We start from the raw sequence: 21031 nt of genomic DNA on the forward strand, positions 1-21031 counted from the left end.
TGTATACATATATCAAAACATCATGTTGTATACCATAAATATATATAGTTTTTATTTGCCAATTTCAAAATTAATTAATTTTTAAAATAATTTTGGAGTTTTTGCCCATTATTATTTTTATTTTTGAGGGCCTTGCTCTGTCACCCAGGGTGGAGTGCAGTAGCATGATCATAGCTGACTGCAGGCTTGAACTCCTAGGCTCAAGCTATCCTCCTGCCTAAGACTCTTGTGTAGCTAGGACTAGAGTCATGTGCCACCATATCTGGCTATTTTATTTTATTTTATTTTGTAGAGATGGGGTTTCACTGTATTGCTTCAGACTGGTCTTAAGCTCCTGGGCTCAAGGGATCCTCCTTTCTTGGCCTCCCAAAGTGCTGAGATTATAGGCATGAGCTGGCCTTTAAAAAAAAAAAATACTTCTTTAGCCCTACGCTATTTCTCCCGTCTCTCCAGAACTCTGATGGCATTCGTATTTAATGTATTGTTAAATTCTCATATGCACCTGAAGCTCTTTTCACTTTTTTTTTCAGTTTATTTTCTCTCTGTTGTTCAGGTTTGGTTATTCATTTCCATTATTCTATCATCAATTTCACAGATTCTTTCCTCAATCTCTTCTTTTTGATGTTCAGCCCTTCCAGTGAGTTTTTCATTTTGGTTATTATATATTTCAGTTTCTTAAGTTTCCATTTGCTTGTCCTTTATGTCTTTTATTTCTTTGCTGAGACTTCTTGTTTTTAAAAATAATTCGTTTCTAGCATGTTTGTAATTTCTTAGAGCATTTTTTAAATGGCCGATTTAAACTCCTTGTTGAATAATTCCAATATCTTTGTCATCTTGGTGTTTGTTAAATGTCTTTTCTCAGTCAAGTTGAGATATTCCTGGTTCTTTGTATCCTGGACAAAGAGGATACAGGATGTTATGAGACTTTGAATCTCATTTCAGTCTTCTGTTTTAGCAAGGTTACTCTGATATACTCTGATGGGGAAATGGGAGCATGGCTTTATTATTGCCAGGAGGGTATGGGAGTCAAGGTTTCCCACTCACCATCTGTTAATACCCACGGTAGGGGTAGGGATGCCATTATTACTGGGCAGGGGTGGAATTTCAGGATCCTCACTAGGCCTCCACTGACACCACCCTGGCTTGGAGAGAGAGGCCTCCACTATAGTAACATGCTGGGGGACTCGCTGCTGCCTGGCAAGGATGAATATCCCAAATCCCCATTCAGCCTTTTTCTGAAATCACCTCAGGGAGAAGGGGAAGGGGATATGTAACTATTTAAAGCCTAAAGAAAGTGGAAGTCTCGGCTCCCTACTTGATCTTCGCTGATGGGAGTGGGGGTTGAATTACATTTTTTTCTGTGGTGTTTGGCTAGGGTAGGACAATTATTGTCAAAAAGTATTCTTTCTTTTTAGGCTACCCCTTTCCTGTTCCTTTCCTGTTCCTGGTTAGAGATAGCCAGTTTTTTGAGGGACTAAGTTTTTGTCTGTACCCATTGACATTGCTGGGTTTCTGGCTTCTCCATCACCAGGTTCAGGATATGTTACTCAAAAACCAAACCAAGGGAACTCATTGCTATGTTGTGACTTGGGTCTTGTGATTCCTAGCCATGATATTGCCTTCTTTTCTCTACCTGTCAGAGATGTATGAGATATGTGTATATTTATGTATTTATAATGCCCAGTGTTTTTCACTGTACTTAGTGGGAGGAATACAGAAAAGTGCATCACTCTATCTTTTCTAGAACCAGAATATATAAACAGTTACTAAAGAAAATATGGATATTGTATTTGTCATAGCCTTTCTTCCAGTAAAAATCTAGTTAAGAATGAGTAAAATCACTCTGACCCTTACCCCCATTGGTATACTTATTTATTTTTATCTATCTTTTAATTGTGGTAAAAAAAACCCCACAAAACAAAATTTACCATCTTAAACATTTTTAAATGTGCAGTTCAGTAGCTTTAATTACTCACATTGGTGAAACAAATCTCCAGAACTTTTTTGTCTTGCAAATCTGAAATTCTATACCCATTAAACCACAACTTTCCTTTTCTTCTTCCCTCAGTCCCTGGCAACCATCATTCTATTTTCTGTTTCTATGAATTTGACTAATTTGGATACCTCATATTTGTGGAATCACATGGTACTTGTCTTTTTTTGCGACTGATATATATCACATTTACTTCATCTATTCATCCATCAATGGACATTTGTGTTGCTTCCACCTTTTGGCTATTGAGAATAGTACTGCTATGAATATAGGTGTGAAAATATCTTTCTGAGACGCTGCTTTCAATACTTTTGGATATATACCCAGATGTGGGATTGCTGGGTCATAGCATAGTTTTCTTTTTAATTTTTTGAGGAACCTCCATATTGTTTGCCATAGCACTTGCAGCATTTTATAATCCCACCAACAGTGCACAGGGGTTCCAATTTCTGCACACCCTTGCCAACACTTGTTATTTTCTGTGACCATGCTAATGGGTGTGAGGTGATATCTGATTATGGTTTTGATTTGCATTCCTCTGAAGATGAATAATGTTGAGCATCTTTTCATATGCTTGTTGGCCATTTTTATTTCATCTTTGGACAACTGTCTATTCAATTCTTTGCCCATTTTTAAATCAGGTTATTTGATTTTTTTTGTTTTGTTAGTGAGTTATAGGAGTTCTTTATATATTCTGGATATTAACCCCTTATCAGATACATGGGTTTTTTTCCCCATTCTGTAGGTTGCCTTTTTACTATGTTGGTTATATCATTTGATACACAAAAATTCTTAAGTTTCATGTAGTCCCATTTGTCTATATTTGCTCATATTGTCTATGCTTTTGGTGTCATATCCAAGAAATCATTGGCAAGTCCAATTTCATGAAACTTTTCCCATATGTCTTCTAGGTATTTTATAGTTTTAGGTTTTTAATATATTTTGAGTTAATTTTTGAATGAAGTATATAGTAAGGGTCCAACTTAATACTTTTTCCATGTGGATATCCAGTGTTTCCAGTACCATTTGTTGAAGAGTCTATTCTTTCCCCATTGAGTGGTCTTGGCACTTGACCATATACATTAGGGTTTATATCTGGGCTCTCTATTATATTTCTTTGATCTACTTGTCTGCCTTTATGCCATACCATACTATTTTGTTACTGTAGCTTTGTAATATGTTTTGAAATTAGGAAGTTTGAGTCCTCCAACTTTGTTCTTTTTTTTCAAAATTGTTTTAGCTATTCAGGGTTCCTTGAGATTCCATGTGAATTTTAGGATAAATTTTTCTTTTTTTAATTTTAATTTAATTTTAATTTTAATTGACATATAATCATTGTACATACTTATGGGGCACATAGTGATGTTTTGATATAAATAATGTATAGTGATCAGAATAGGGTAATTAGCATATCCATCATCTCAAACATTTATCATTTCTTTGTGTTGGGAACATTCAGTATCCTCCGTCTAGCTATTTGAAACTATGTAATATATTATTGCTATTAAACTATAGTCCCCCTACAGTGGTATAAAATGTATCCCTCATATCTAGGTATAATTTTGTATCCTTTAACAAATCTCTCTCTATCCCTTCCTTCCCCTTACCCTTCCCAGACTCTAGTATCCTCTGTTCTACTTTTTACTTCTATGAGGTCAACTCTTTTTAACCTTCACATATGAGTGAGAGCTCATATGCAGTGTTTAAGGTTTTTTTCTGGCTTTTTTAAGATGAATTTTTCTATTTCTGCAAAAATGTCATTGGGATTTTGATAGGGATTGTGTTGAATCCGTCTGTCACTTTGGGAAATATGGACATCTTAACAATATTAAGTCTTCTAATCCATGAGCAGGGATGTCTTTTCATTTGTTTTTGTCTTCTTTTAATTTCTTCCAGTAATGTTTTATATTATAGTTTCTCATAGGTATGTATACTACTATATATTAAATACAAGTTGACTACCAAGTAAAATATTCTTTGTTAAACCTTGATTTTCCAATAATGTCAGGGTACAGAACTATGAATGGGGTACTTTTCATTGATCCCACAAATTCTTTACTACTTGGCAAAATTGCTGCTCATGCCAGAGGCTCTGCTTATTCAGGCATCGTAGCTTTAGCTGCCTCCTTTATACTACAATAGAGTGGGACCAGGGTCTGCTTCCCATCTTTCTCCATTCACTATCATGAAAGTTCCCTAAGGACTAGTCTTCTACGGTGACTCTGAACCTGAGGCCTTGGCAGAAATGCCTAAGGGTGGGAATCAAGAAAAGCGGCACTGGGCTTTGGATGGAGAAACTCAAATTAAACCCAACCCTGAGCCCTGCTTCCTCTACGCAGCCTTCTCTGACTATGCTTACCCAATGTACATCTGCTTTTCCTGGCCTCCTATGATATTTGTCTTTACTACACACCCCAACACTTGTCTTACTAAGTAGAGTAAAACCACAGTTGCCTGACTCTTTCTGGGAAAAGAATATTGTTAATAACCAATTTTTCCAAATTACTCATGATTTGTCCAGTTTAAGCACCATGAGCTTCTAACGTTTTAACCATCCCTAGATTTCTCTAAAAAACATTCTACTCCTCTGACTTCATAAATAAAGTATTTGGAGGCCGGGCGCGGTGGCTCACACCTGTAATCCTAGCACTCTGGGAGGCCAAGGCGGGCGGATTGCTTGAGATCATGAGTTTGAAACCAGCCTGAGGAAGAGCGAGACCCTGTCTCTACTATAAATAGAAAGAAATTAATTGGCCAACTAATATATACAGAAACAATTAGCCAGGCATGGTGGGGCATGCCTGTAGTCCCAGCTACTCGGGAGGCTGAGGCAGTAGGATCGCTTGAGCCCAGGAGTTTGAGGTTGCTGTGAGCTAGGCTGACACCACAGCACTGTAGCCCGGGCAACAGAGTGAGATTCTATCTAAGAAAGAAAGGAAGGAAGGAAGGAAGGAAGGAAGGAAGGAAGGAAGGAAGGAAGGAAGGAAGGAAGGAAGGATTGATTTGGATCATAACTGAATTTTTTGAGTGAGAGTCATTTTTATGACTATCAGTTGTTATATTATCTTATAATATAGTATATCCTATAATACAGTATAATACTATAATACTTATATAATTCCAAGGCCTACTGAAATGTTTTTTATGTTTGCCCCTATAGTAAATGGCCTTAGAACATTTAGTCTGTGTGTATGTATATGTGTGAATCCATAATAGGTTTTTATGATTTTCTGTCTCTTTCCTTATCATTTGGTCCTTCTTGCTGCTTGTCAACCTACTTTTGTAAAATACACCCTCCCACCCTATCCAGCTCAGTGTAGGCTCCATGAAGGCTTCTTGATTGGACTTGATGCCACTCGAAAGGAATGCTTTTCAAGGATCCTGAGAGGTTCAGGATTTGCTTAGAGAGCTTAGTTGTGGGACTAAAAACTAAATCTATAGGAACACGAACTACTGGGGCCCTTGAAACCAGATCACCCTAAGTTTTCCTTCTTTCAAGCTCCTTGCACACTGCAGGGCTCTCCACTTGGGGGTTTCCTGCTGGGGCTGATGGAAAGAATAGTTGGTGATAGGAAGCATTTTAAGGCAATTCTGGCCTATATCACTTCTCATCACAGAAACAGACTTCAAAAGGTGACACAAGAAAAGGCACTATCCATTTGGGGCTCTGGAAAGGAGCATTTAGGGTACTGAGAAGTAGTTCAGAGTGAGAAGTATTTTTAAATTTTGTTATGGGGATCATGAGTGATGGCAGAGGGTAGAAATGGGAGCTGTCTTCAGTGGAAGTTATTGTGAAATTCAGAATGGGAGGAGGACTGTGGTAATATGTGTACCACATGGGTGTTGGAGATACACTTCAAAGTTCTAGATTTGTGAACTAAATGTAATGGATATTACATGGCTAGAGATGCATCTCAAAGTCATAGTTGGAAAAAGCAAGAAATTATTAATAATTATATTTCTCTTTACATGTCTATTTTTGGTACTTCTTATAATGGAATTGTTTCGACTTCTCAGAGATGGTAGAATTTGAAGATACTTGCTGATCCTGACTCTCTGGTGAAATGTAAGATATGTGAAACTTGAGTATAAGCTTTGAAATTTAAGCACATCATTTTTTATTGGCCACATCCAGGCACAAGCTCTTATTAAACACTCAGTTTGGGGCATATTAACATTTCTCTAAAATTTATAATGCACTTTCATATCCATTTTTTTATTTGATCTTCGCTACAGCCCCATGAGGAATTATCTCTATTTTATGGATGAGGAAAGGAAATCTTAGCTTAAAAGACTGACCAAAAGTGACTTGGAAGTACAAGGCAGAGCAGAAATAGAAACCAGTCCTCCTAATTAATTAACAGGCCAACATTCTATTCAGTCTACTTTGCTTTCTTTCAAAAAGATTTGGGGAAATAATTTGTTAAAAGATAAACTTAGGCACATTAAAATTTTAAAGAGTTTATTTGAGCAGACAGTAATTCACGAATAGGGCAGCATCAAATCGCAGTGGTATGGCTCCACAGTGGGGATGTAACAGGAAAAGTTATAAGGTGCTCGCAGAAGTAAAACAAAGGAAGTATTTGATTGATTAAAGTGGAAAGTTCCTAGTTAGAGGTGAATTGGCGGTTTCTGATTGATAAAGTCTCTAGTTAGAGGTTAGTTGGTGGTTTCTGATTGGTTAAACTTAAGTTGCATTTTAGTGTTTACAGTAAGTTGATTATTGATTTACTTAAGTAGGAACCAAAGGCACTGGAGCCATCTCGGCCTAATGACCTCCCAATTAAAAAATTCAAGATATTTTGCTGATGAAGACCAGATAATACTATAGTAGAAAAAAACAATTAAAAAGTTTGTGAATTTGTATTCAAAGTGAGTCTGTAAATATAGATAGCATTTTAGAATACTATAAATGGAAAAATCTAATAAATTAGCTTTATAGGTAATATCCGAGGGCCCTAACTGCTTGCACTTAGATTTGATGTGTATATGGAGGTGTGAGACAACTTCAGAACTATGTCTCTACTCCTGATAACAAAGGAATATTTTGTAGTTAGCATAATTTTGATCTATATTGCCAGTCTACCAAAAATAAATCTAGTATACTTACCATTTTCTTTTTTCATTAATTAAGGTATACTTACAGACAGTAAAGTCCACAAATCTTAAGTGCATAGTTCAATGAAATTTTAAGTATGTGTAAACTCCACTCATATCAAAGATACAGACATTTGTCGCCCCTTGAAAGGTTCTCTCTTGCCTCCTTCCAGGCAACACCCTCTCCCAAGGGTAACAACTATTCCGACCACTATCATCATGGATTAGTTTTGCCTGGTTTCAAACTTTATATAAATAGAATCATACTGTATGCACTATTTTATGTCTGGCTTCCTTTGTTTACCATAATGTCTGTGAGATTCAGTTGTTTTCCACTGCTGTGTAGCATTGCCAAGTATGATACACCATATATTCTTTTATTCATTCCCCTGTTGATGGACATGTAGATTGTTTCTAGGTTTTAGAAATCATGAATAAAGCTGTTATGGACATTTTTGACCATATATTTCCGTGGACATAAGCACTCATTTTTCTTGGTTGTAAACCTAAGAGTGGAATCGCTAGGGTAGGTGCAATAAAAAACATTTTAATTTAGAAAAATCTTAGTGAAGAAACCGATGGCCGAGCATCTTATAAGAAAACCCACTTTATGAAGTCACTGTTGGAGATGAAAATGGGTCCGTATTTTGTTTAGCAGGTCAAGATTCCCTGCCTGTCATACTTTAGAGAGTATTTTTGCTTCAGTCAGTGGGTTGGGTCTTTCATGATTGTGAGGAGATATTTATTTTCTTGGTGTCTGGTACATAGGGTGCACATCAGGGATGAGGAGCCATTTAATTGCAAGCTGTATCTTTTCTGGATGGGGTCAAATTGTCTTTTCTTGGGCTACATGGCTCAAATAATCATAAAATAACATCAGAATATCAAGTTCACATTACAGAAATTTTCCTGAGGATTAACTTGGAATAAATCTTTTGTTTTCAAAGTGAAGGTACACGTGTAATTTTATGTAATCCAAAAGCTTAACTCTGACAGTACAGTTTTACATGACTTCAAAGGTAAAGAATTTTTAAACATTGTATGTCTGCTGGCAACAGTCACTAATGAAGTGTGATGTTGAAAGGGTATGGGGAAAATTTCTGTGGTCTGAGAAGAGGGTGAGGTGGTTTTAAACCAAGGAATAAACTGGGCAAGTGTTCCAGATGAAGAGTCCTCTTCCTGGAAAGGCTCTGTATTTTTCCCGTGGTGGTGTAACACTCAGCATGCCACAAGACCTCTTCCTCAACAAAGATAGTAACGTCCAGTCTTTGTTTTTTAAACAGAATTTAATTTGATAATGAATATCCAAAAAACTGGGATTTGCTTTACAAGCAATTACTTGGCACACCAGTTGTGTTCTGCAAATTGCAGACTGCCTACACTTAGTTCTGGTTGTATTTGAAAAGCTTTAGGGGCCATTGAAGCCTGTGTTAAGTCCAGAATCCTTACCAAGGCTGCCAAAGCCAGCATCCCCGGGCCCTGCCTGCCTCTCCAGTATCAACCCTTGCCAGGATCCACACAGCATCGCTATTCAACAGTCTCTTAGCCCTTCACATTTTGTTACAAGCTTCCCCTGCCTGGAATGTCCTTTCCCTGCCTGATTCCCTTAACTCTCACTCATTCTTTAAGACTGAATACTGCCGTCACCTTTCTATCCACAGCCTCCTCTGTGCCCCACATTGGCCTAGATGAGCCCCTTCTGTGCTCCCTTAGCCCCCTGTGCAGACACACTGTATCAAAATGAACTCTTCCATCCCTCTTTCTTCCCATTAGAAGCAAAATGACTAAGATATGTTGCTATCCTCAGGGCCTAGCACAGGGCTGGTCACATGGTAGGCACTCAGTAAAGGATTGCTAAATTGACATTTGGATGGACATATAAACCAGCTTTTAGACTTTTTGTACTGTACCCATCCATCCAACAAACATTCAACCTAAGAGGATGCCTTATTGCAAGGCACTGTGACCAGAACTGTAGGAGATACAGAGATGAACACTACATGGACTGATATCTTAAGGAGTTCATTTAAATAGCAGACATGCTGTGTCTGCAAATAACAATAACCTAAACACAAAGTGCTCAGTGCCATAAAGGAGATATAAATGTAAAGGACTATGGAGGTTTAGAAGAAGGAGCAAGTACATCTTGTTGGGAAAATTGAAAAATGATTCATTAAAAAAGTAGTATTTATGGAAGGACTTAAGGGCAAGTAGGATGTGAAGGAGCAAAGATAAGCATCTCCAATGGATCATATGGCTTATTTTGGATGAAAAGAATAGATAGATATCATGAAGGGGTAATGAGCAGTGGGAAACAGCTGGAAACATAAGAAGTGGCCCTATTGGAAAGGGCCAAGTTAAATGCCAAGTTGATGAGTTTGTATTTGATTCCTATCAGGGGGACCAACCTTGGAAGCTCATGGACATTTTTGAGCAGTTTAGTGACACTGGCAGAGAGATCCCTTAAAATTATTCTGGTAATGGCATATCTTAGTATTTTTTTAGTAAATCATTATTAGCTAATTGCTAAGCTTATAATTTTACTAAATAGTGTGGAAAGACCTGAAGGCCTTTAGTTCTTTGACCTTTTTGCACCAGTCTTTTCTCATTGGAAATCTAGATGTGGTAACAGATCATATGACCAATTACTTCTGAGAAATGGAAATTGAAAATGACAGGGGAAAAAAAGAAACACTACCAAGACAGAAATGCCTCATAAGAATGCATAGACATATAAAGTGTTGCTTGCTTAGGAACCATGTCCAATACATTGCCTTTAACTGTCTGGAAAAATCCAGACACAGTATATGAATTATATTGTTAATATTTATTCCTTTGGGGTAGTTTAGATCACTTCCAGTTAAACATAACTATAGTGTTCTAACCTCAGACTGTCTACTCTTATTCTCCCCCATAAACAGTGGGTACTGCATTGTCAGTTTGTTTTATAGTATGTTATATAACCAGAGCATCTGGTTTCTTGCCACATTAGGCCAGGCCTTCAACACTTTGTGCCTGGATTATTACAACTTTCTCATTGCTCTCTTTGTCTCCTGTGCCTTGAATCCAGCTTTTATTGTAACAGCAACATGTAGTGGGAAGAATACTTGATAGAGTGTAAGATTAACTGCATTCAAATTCTGGTTATACTGCTCACTAGCTGTATGACCACAGGCAAGACATACTACCACTCTGAGACTCAACTCAGTTTCCTAAACTCTAAAGTAGAGGTACTGGTCCCTGCCCTGCCTCTCTCAAGGGGCTGTCTCCATGATCATGAGAAAGTGCTTTGAAAATTGTCACTAGCTTTACTGAGAGTTGGGCTCTACTGGCTGGCTTTACACCTTCCACAATATAGTACCATGCCACCCCTCTGATTTCATTTCTCAATATCCCCCAGAACCTACCCCCGTCTCCAATGTATACATAAGAATGGTGTTCCCCTCATCTGGAATATTCTCCCTTCTTACCTCCACTTATCCAAATTTAAGCAATACTTTAAGGATTAGTTCAAATCCTACTTCCTCCTTGAAATCTTTCCTGATGAGTACAATGCTCTTTGATTTCCTCCTTTTCTGAATTTCAGCAGCACTTAGTTATTATCAACACTTGCCCATACATTGCCTTTTTTAATTAGCTCTTTCTTTCACATAAGACTCATATATTTAATTAGATTATGATTTTATGATGCCTTAGGTGGTTTAGTTAACATTTAGTGAGTGTAAATGAGGATGCTTCCTCTGTATTCCTCACAGAACCAAGTTTGGAACTTAATAAATAATTGTTGGTTCATTTATTTAGAAATTCATATACAGACTCTCTTAAGAGAGAGACAAGGACATCATCTCTTCTAAAGGCTTACAGTACTCCTCCTAACACCCCTCCCCACCTCCACCTGCTATAGAACCACAGGAAAGCCCTTGGAATAGAACTGTTCTATTGAGCTTTCTGAGATGATGAAATTTTTCTCAATCTCTGCTGTCCAATACAGTAGCCATTAACCACATGTTGCTATTGAGTGCTTGAAACATGGCTAGTGCAACCGAGGAACTGAATTTCTAATTGTCTTTACTTTTAATTAGTTTAAATAGCTGCATGTGGCTAGAGGCTACTGTATTGGACAGTGTAGGTCAATACCAGCGTCTTTGTAACTTTTTTGATCACAAAAACACAATGAGAAATACATTTTACATTGCAACCTGGTTTTTATATACACAAACAGGTTTTCTGAAGCAATATTATCCTTATTATGTTCCATATATTCTAATATTTTCTGTTCTATTCAATTTCATTTTTAAAACATGCTAATTACAACCCACTATATAGATTTTATAACTTACTGATGAATTATGATCTGCTACTTGAAAAACACACTGCTCATTTTATAGATGGAGAGTCTGAGGCCCAGAAACGCACAGTAGGTTCTCCAAGGTCACATAGCAAGTTAAGTGGTAGGGTAGGACTAGAACTCAAATTTTGGTGTTCCTAGACTAGAACTGTTTCCAAGAGGGGTGGAAGGTGTTTCCTCCACTTCCTTTTCCTCCAACTCCTCACCATGCTGGATATTCAAGAAAAATCAGCTGACGGACTAGTCATTTTGACTAAATATTGTAATGATGTCTTGATTCCTACATGAACCATGAGCTCAGTATTTGAGTATTGCTCCTTTTTAGTTTGGTTTTACTGTCCAAAATGAAAGACACAATACCATGGAGTCTTACTTCTGACCCACTGCATGACTTGGCAGTGGCACAAATGTGAAACTGTCCCCCTTGGGAACACAATCATGCTTTCCTCCAATTATTCAGAGACAGCTAACTAGCAGGTTGATTCTTAAGAACAAAAAAAACCCTACTGATGAAGAATCAAGGTGATTCTCCTCCTAGTTTGTGGAAAAAGTACCTTAAGCCTTGAATTATATAGCCAATCAAATATTTTTCTCCATCTATATGTCCAGTGTGCTACCTTCTCTGTATGCCTTATCAACAAAGATGATAGCCTTTATAGATGTGGCATGTTCTGAACAGTGCCTTTTTTCACATGAGTAGTTAGACTATCCTCTCAAAGCTAATCTCTTTTTCTTCTTCTAAAAAATTTCTCTCTTCAAAAAGAGCAGAGTTATCTTATTAAAAGCAAAAAGAGGCAGCAATTTGAAGGTGCAGTGGGCTATGTGTTAGGTGGTCCTGACCAGTTTGTGCATGGAATCCCATTTCCTCGTGGATGTTTCCAAAGGCACTTTAGTCAACAGACAGTAGGCAGCAATTTGTCCCTAAGTGAAAACAACAACAACAACACACTTAAAAAGACGATAAACTTTTCAAAAGCATCACTTTAAAGGAAACACAGGAATAGCCCAATTTTGCATTACATTTGCCAGTGAGATTACCATTATGTCAGTGGGATGAATTGACTGAAATCTTTAAGAAATGTTACATTTTGTGAGGCCAAGTTATCTCTAAAAAATTTTGCATATTTGTGGGGCCTGATTGATTTTTCTAGCTGAAAACCAAAGGGCCTTATCACTTACCAATGATCCCTTGCCAACTTGACCTTTATTCCTTTGCTGACTTGCCCTGCACTCTATAAGGTACAGCCACATGTGCTCTAACACCACTCACACTAGTCAGTTAAACAGAATCTCATAAGTCTTCTCTACATGAACGATAACCCTTTGGTTAAGATTCTCTAATCTAAGTCCAAAAATGACACCGTTCTCTTAGGGAGTCAAAGTTTATACTGGTCTGTAGAGAAATCATTCATGTCTTTTGCATTATTTGATAAACTAGCATTGCTAGGATATGACTTGCTGAGTACATTCAAGAAAACCTGCAGTTTTGAATGTGAAAATCTACTTGAAATGCTAAGAATTGTTGCCCAGTATTCTGCTTTCTAAGTTCTTGGTTGTCAGAAGAAAAGGGTACAGGGAGGAAGACAAATGAAGATGGGGCAGGGAGGAAGACAAATGAGGATGGGGCAGGGCCTGTGTCCAGATGAACAGAGGCTGGGGACAAACACAGTGTCAAGTGAGCCCAGGAGGAAGGAGATGAAGGCACAATGTAGGCTAGGCCAGAGCATCGGTCTTCTGGATGTCCTGCTTCCTAGGCTTTGCTAATTAACCTGACATCTACCATGCCTGTCTTCAAAAGCAGGTTGACTTCCCTCTCACTTTTTTTTAAAAACCTCTACTTGCTTTGTCAACCAAATGCATGAGTACAGCAGGTTCTGGCTAGACCAAGCTTATTATCTCCCTACTCCCCCCCCCCATGTTTCTCTGCCACCATTTCATCACCCACACCTGAAAACTGCAAGTTATTTTTGACTCTCTCTCTCTCTTACTCTCCCCAGCCCCACCCCACTCTCAGTTGCTTGCCAAGTCCTTTTGGTATTCCCTCAACCAGGAATTTCCTCCCATCCCCCTTACCACTTATATCTTATTTCCATTAAGGCTCAGCTCTGATGCCACCTTTTTATGTTGTAGAAGGCCCATTCACCCTCCCCCATTGGAATTAATTACTGTATTTATTTCTTTCCTCCCCCTGCCTTCTACATTACTATTTTTTTCTGCTTACTATATTTCTTTTTAGTTATTTCCAGACCCATCTCTCCGCTTGATTAAAAAGCTTTTGCAGGGCTGAGCATGGTAACTCATACCTGTAATCCCAACACTTTCAGAGGCCAAGGCAGAAGGATCACTTGAGGCCAGGAGTTTGAGAACGGCCTGGGCAACATGGCAAGACCCTGTCTCTACAAAAATTTAAAACTCAGCTGGGTGTGGTGGCACACATTTATAGTCTCAGCTATTTGGGAAGCTGAAGCAGGAGGATCCCTTTAGCCCAAGAGTTCAAGGTTGCAGTGAGCTATAATCATGCCGTACCAAAAAAAATAAAAAGTAGAAGTAAAAGAGAGCTTTTAGAAGATGGAAGCTGTATTTCAGTGATGTTTTATCCTCTATGCTTAATACATAGTAGGTACTCTGTAAAGTTTATGGAATGAAATACAAATGAATATTCAGCCATTACCATACCTATCCCCTTATGGACATTTTCCTGTTTCAGAAGATGTGCTCTTACTGTATGTTAAATATATATGTATTACTGAGAAGGCTATTTTGGAAATAGCAGTGTCCTGGCATGCTGTTAGAATTGGGTGACCTACAAGGAAGTTACCCTATATCTCAGGCCTCTCCTGGCCCTGAGATTCTATGGCCTTTTGATTTCACTTATACAGTTTGTGGTGTTTCTTTAGCACAATCCCCACAGAATTTAGGAACCTTGATGTACAAGTGCCTTTGTTAAGCCCTATGAGAAAAATTGTTTCTCAAAGGGATTTTTCTCATTTACTTGCAATTTTCCAAAATAACACTTAGAAATGTAGTCAACTGCTGGAAAACATATTGTTAAAGTAAGACATTAGCAAAAATGGCAGAGTAAGGACCTCTGGAAAAAAATATTTCCATAATAGTAATGAAAAAAATGGGGCAGAAATGGTCAGAATCAACTTCTGTCAGAACTCTGGAAATTAACTAAAGGTTTGCAGCAATCCGGGGAGCATGTTGGTAAGAACGGTGAGCTTTGTGGTGTTTTAAATCACTCTATTCCCATCCCTATGCAGTAGCCTTGAAAATCACTGGGAAAAGCAGTAGCCCGGCAGCCCTCAGAGGAGACAGAATGGGGTTAGAGCTCTTTTAAGGCCTCCTTTCTAGTGTGTCATTATTTGATCTGTCCAGCGGTTCCCAGGAAGATCCCACTTGGAAGACCATATTTATTTGACCTGACTCAGAGCTGCACAAAACCTTTTTTCCCCAGGGTCTTTTTCTTTGAAAATCGTTGGAGGCAATCAAATAACTTCTCAGCTGCCTGAGGCAGTGGATAACATCGACAGCTAACCAAAAAGCTTAAAAAAGGAAAAGCTGAGGAATGAGATTCCTTAGGGCTTTGAAAATCTTGGGCATATTCCTGGGAATTTAGAAGACCACATGCATGCATAGGGCTGTGTGCATTCCCAGGATTGTGCACATGCTCAGAAAAGACCTGACTAGGCTCTGAGCATTCCCTCTGGCTGATGTAGAGCCCTGCACAAGCAGAAAGTGAAGCCAAAGGCTATCAACTGCCTGGCTGAGTGTTGAAGACATGCCTCAACATGTACACAGAGCCCCTTGGCCAAGAGTTGGGATTTTTTGATTCCTGTTTAAAATCTTTGCCCAATTATTAGCTTGTCACTAAGTTAACCCAGCAGAGACTTCAGTATCATAATTATTAAAGTAAAATGGAACAAGGTGAAAGTTGTTGTCCCTGAGGCCTTGTAGAAGCTAATTCTTCGTCCAGCAAATTGCATATTTGTAGCTTTGCCTGTACAGCCCCTGTCTCTGAAACAGGCTGAAAGGACAGGGAACTTATATCAAGCTAATGTCTGTTTTTTTAAATTTTTTCAGGCAAGATAAAAGTAGTTTGTGAATTATTATTATTATTTTTAAAGGATCACTACCAGTCAGAAGTAATTGTCTTGGAAATGAGATTTCACTTCTGCACCTTGACCACTTCCTAGATTGCTTCTTTAGCAGTCTGAGTTCTCCCTGTGTGGGACCTGCTCCTCCCCAGAGCCCCTTGTACATAATCTCCCCATGTCACTGCTCTTTGCTTCTGTGAATTCTATCTTCTTTTCTGTCTTTCATTTGTTCCATACATGTAGCTTTGACTCAGGGCTGGCTATGGCTTGATACCTTGCATCTGTCTTCTAAGAGGAGAACCAAGAAGAACAGAGACTGTAATGACCTTCTTGCTGGCCTAGTTAGGCCTGAGAGGGGGTAAAGAGCAAGAGACAAATTCTTTGGCTACCATTTTGGTCAGAGCCATCCCAAACGAAGCAGGGCAGTTGTCACAGGCTTTAACAGGCTGTACTAATTTGACCAGATAGCTGGGCAGTGACTCACTGAGACAGGGTTGGCGATAGGGAAATGGTTTTTTTTGGCCAGTACTAAAAAAAGACCCAAGGCTTATATGCATACATGCTGTACATTCATCCAATACCACCCTTCCTCACCCCTACCAGGGCAACGCCAGACAGGTTGCCCTTTTCCCACACTCCTCTCAAGCTACTTATATTCTGATTCTCTTTCTCTTTCTAGGCTACAGTAGATGTTCATCTTAAACTGATTTATCCTGCCTGTGCGGGGTAGAGGGTAGGGTGGGGAGGTACACAGTGTGATTTACCCCGCCTCGATCCACCACCTCCTGGGGATGGCCTGACCTGGGTGATCATTTTTAGACTGGTATTTCCTGGGCATAGGCCAGGGGCTGAAGCCAGCAACAGAGAGGTTAAGACCGCACAGGCTCCCTGGCAGATTTGTTAGTGATGGATTTTCACTGGGGAATGAAATGGCTGTTTCGTTTCTGACTTCTTTAGGTTTGAAACACTGCAGGAACTATAATTTTAATAATTAAAACATATTGAGGAGAAAGGCTATTTAAATCCCTGAATGACTGGAATTCTATAATATGTTTCAAGAAAGGCACTATCCCAGGTTAGCTGTGTTTCTAGAAGTGCTTGTACAAATTATAACTTCAATTTCCCACAAAGTATTTTGAGCAGGCTTTATGATCAGAAAAGACTCATTTATATTTAGGAGCATTGATTTCTATGAAAACAAAGTGCTCCTGCCTTAGAAAACAAAAGCAAAACAAAACAATTTATCCTTTTGAGTGAATTAGACATATCCCACAATGCCATTTGCACAGGAAACTCTACCCATAGGGCTTCTAGAAACTACTTTGAGAGAATCTCTGCAGCTACTTGTAGCTATGCACAAAAAGGGCCCCTACTCTCTCTGCACTCTCCTCTCCATAGGGGCTGAGGAGCTTCCAAGAGCTGAGAGAAGGTGTGTGTTCAATGTCTTAGCTTTGAACTGGAGATACATTTTCTCATAGAAATAACACCATAAGCTGTGAAATATACTATCAATTTAATTTTTTTTGATAGAGATTAAAATAGGCTTTTGTGGGCTGGCTTGGAAATTTATTTACTACCCACAATATTATTTATCCCTAAAAAGTATTTACAAAAAATGTTGGAGATAGGATCCCTTCATAAGTCAGTCTTGAGTCTTTTAGCAGATGTTTTCAGGTGGTCCAAGTGTCAATTTAAATTTTAACTTTTCCTATATTATAATACATGATCATGAGATCTGAAAGTATGGCTTGTGAACTAATCAAGTTTAATTCTCTCTCTCTCTCTATATATATATATATATATATATATATTTTTTTTTTTTGGTTACTTTATCTTGAGAGATAACCATAGTTGTATGACATAGGAAGAAAAAATTGTTTTTCTACTCTCACACTTGATGCTCAACACTTCTGATACCAGATATTGGGGAGGGGGTTCCCCATATACCAAGCAATTCTTCAGCAGACACCAACAGTGTGTCCTATAATTTAATTTAATTCTGGCAGGGTCTTTCTGGAGTTAGAGTCAGATCCCACAGGTTAAGGGCTCAGTCCCACAAGACTTCCCCCACTTGAGATGTCAGTCAGAAGTCCCAGGTTGTGACTTGTGCTTCAGACCAACCAGCTATACATTGGTTTCCATAATTTGCTAGGATGGCTCGCAGAACTCAAATGCTTGACTTATATTTACCCATTTATTATAAAGGATATTACAAAGCATGCAGATGAACAGCCAGATGAAAGATGCATAGGGCAAGGCATGTGGGACGGGGTGCAGAGATTCCACGCCCTCTCCAGGCACGCCATCCTTTGGGCACCTCCACATGTCCAACAACCTGGAAGCTCTGTAAAGCCTACAGTTCAGGGATTTTTATGAACCTTCATGTAGGTATGATCGATTTTTGACTCAATCTCCAGCCCTTCTCCCTATTCTAGAGGAAGGGGGAGAGGTGGAGCTGAAAGTTCCAAGCTTCTAATCATGGCTTGATCTTTCTGGTGACCAGCCCCATGCAGGAGCCCACTAAGAGATGTCTCATTAAGACAAAAGATGCTCCTAACACCCAGGAAATTCCAAGGGATTAGGAACTCTTTGTCAGGAACCAGGGTCAAAGAGCAAATGTCAGAACAAAAGATGCACCTAGCATCACTATTGCTCAGGAAATAACAAGGGTTTTAGGAGCTCTGTGCCAGAAAGTGGGGATAGAGACCAAATATATATTTCTTATTATATTGCAATAGTCATTTGTGAATCCCAAGAACAAGTTTTATTTCTCTCAGCCTCAAGAGCCTTCTTTGCAGAAGCCACATGTGAATAAAATGGCAAATAAAAATACTATAAAAACATCTGGTCTTCCAGCTAAAATATTACCATTTTTACAGTTGTACAATCTTTCAGGCTTGTCACAACCCCTTCTAAGCCACTGGCCACTAGAAACCTCACAATACAAACCACACAATATTCCCTGTGATGTAGGCAGGAGTTAGGTATGCAGGTATTATCATATCACCTTGATACACTCCTGCTAGGAGAAGCTAGATAGTTGGCTATTTACAAAGAAGGTCCCATGATGGGGGGAGTTTTGAAGTAACTGTGGCCAAATGACTTTTCAGAGATGGTGTTAAGTAGGCCTTTGAGAAAGGGAAGGTCAAAAGAGACAGTCAAGAGGAAATTCCTCTACTAAAAGATTTTTAGGTTTTGTGACTGTCTTTGCTCATTAAGGAAAAAGATTTGCTCCCATGACATTCATGCTGATGACCTTTCACCTTCCAGGCAAATGTAAGAATCAGTCAACCACAGGAGCAAGCCCCTTCTATTAAATTTTGCTTAAGTTTCTTTCCTTTATCTTTCAGTTTTATCCAAGTATGAAAACCAGATTACTATTTTCACTGACTACCTAGAAGAATATTCAGATACAGATGAGCTGGTATGGATCTTGGGGAAGCAGCATCTCCTTAAAACGGGTAAGGTTTGGTTGCATTTGTCTGTGAGAGGGGTGCCTGAGGTGGGTGCCTGAGGTTAAAGACCTGTACTTTTTTCTCCTTGGGTTGGCAGAACATTGCCTTGATAAATGTTAACACAACCCCGAGGCAGATTTACCTTACGCCAATGGAGCTTAAACCTCAGGTCTCTTGCTTGTATGGGCCCCTTTCCAAGACCCGAGAAGGCCTAGCAGTGTGTTTATGTGGTTACAAGTTTTTGTACAATTTGCAAAAGTATTATATTTTTATTCTTTTCCTAAAAGGAGAACCCTCAAATTCCAGAAGCCTTGGGTTTCAAAAAACATGGACGTACTCCTGGTATCAATAACCAGTCTCTAGCCTTTGGTGATGAGGCTACATATTTCTTACTCCTTTCACATTCTTGTGTGGCTAGATAAAAACACCTAGGGACTTCTACACAACCCATGGCTGTCAGAAACAATGCCAGACCTGAGAAGTTTTCCCTATGTTTTAGATTTTTTTTGGCTGACTATAACACTATCTCAATTTATTATGATTTTGTATAGAACTTTAGCCACTGCAGCTAGATGGAAAGGAGGCTTGATTTTTTTTTTCTTCCTTACCATTACATTCTTTTAGATTGAGAAAGATTTTTAACCTGAAACTGCTAATGACCCAGCACCCAGAAAGAGGCAGCTCTGAGACTTGGATCTTTCTGAGGAGAGATCCTCTTGAGAGACCCTTAGCATAGAGTCAGGAACAGGAAGAAGCTGCTCAAAAGGCAAGAGAGGAAGTTAGTCATTGTCCGGCTTCTCTGAGTTTGGTTTCATTATTTTGATTGGAGAATTGTGACTAGTGGAGAGAGCCTAGGAGCCAGCAATTAGGAGGCCTTTTGTATTCAGATTCTTCTCCTAACTCAGGTAAGTCACTTTCTCCTTCTGGGTCTTAACTTCCTTCACTCTTACTTCAAATGAGGCTATTGGAGAGGATCTCTTCTAGTTCTACATTCCATGAAAACAGGAATCCCCGGTTGCCAAATCCACCCATATGCAAAATTCAATTGGGAATTGCCTTTCAAAGTGAAATTCTTGTTAACATGTCCACACAACTTCCCCAGCATAAGGCCACACAGGAAGGTAAAGAACTGTCAGAAGCAGGAGCGAGAGGCATGAACTTTTGAGAGGACAGGTATATAATAACAGCTAGGATTTCTCACAGGCTTACTATGTACTAGGCACCATCTAAACACCTTGTGTGCATTATTCTTGTTGGATAGTCACAACTCAATGAAATAGGTACTATTATTCTTCCCATTTTACATATGAGGAAACTGAAGCTCAGAGAGTTTAAATAACAATGTCACACAGTTGGTAAGTAGCCGAGTCAGGGTTCCAGCCCAGGCAGAATATGATTCCAGAAGTCTTATTCTTAAACATCTGCTTCCCAAAGTATGCTAGGCACTGGGGGCATGGAGGATAGGGAAAATCCAGCAGCTCAACTATCTGATTTCCTCAAAGAAAATGGAAGAGAGAAAATCAAAACCATTGGCTAAAATTACATTTCCCTTTTTTATTTTAAATGAAATGACTATAAGTTCTATACAGAATATAAATATGAATGTATTGTTGAAAAGGGGGAAAGAGATGACTAAGAAAGACAGAACCACATCTAAGTACAGATGGAAATGTGGAAGCTATATTCATAGCCATCAAAGTAAATTTATGTCATAAAGTCCAAGAAAGCATGCTTTGGAAAAAGTCACAAAAACATTTGTGATGTTATATATCCATTTAGATAATAAATGCCAGTTGTACTAGGTACTATGAATAAATTTCTTACATAGTTAATTTGCTTAGCAGGGACGTTTTCTTTTTAGTCAAACACACACACACACACATACACACAAACAAACAAACCCACCCTTGGTTTTAAAAAATAAACAATGGGCACTGACATGAGATCCAACCAACCACCATCATTCAAAGCAAGGCTCATCGCCCTGTTAGTGGGTTATCTAAGATCTTTAATTTTTCTATTCCTTGTCTTTTGGCCATGA

The 21031-nt window shown here is 38.8% G+C and overlaps 1 protein-coding gene across 1 annotated transcript in view; it reads left to right on the top strand.

Moving 5' to 3' along the window:
- Positions 1 to 21031, top strand: part of ATG4A (autophagy related 4A cysteine peptidase) — a 56137-nt gene that overhangs the window by 17385 nt on the left and 17721 nt on the right. The window contains exon 3 of the mRNA XM_012750500.2: positions 18886 to 18996. Within this exon, the coding sequence (XP_012605954.2) occupies positions 18886 to 18996 (111 nt within the window). The remainder of the gene's footprint in view (positions 1 to 18885; positions 18997 to 21031) is intronic.

Source organism: Microcebus murinus, chromosome X (genome assembly GCF_040939455.1).
Source record: "Microcebus murinus isolate Inina chromosome X, M.murinus_Inina_mat1.0, whole genome shotgun sequence".
In the NCBI taxonomy this organism is placed as follows: domain Eukaryota; kingdom Metazoa; phylum Chordata; class Mammalia; order Primates; family Cheirogaleidae; genus Microcebus; species Microcebus murinus.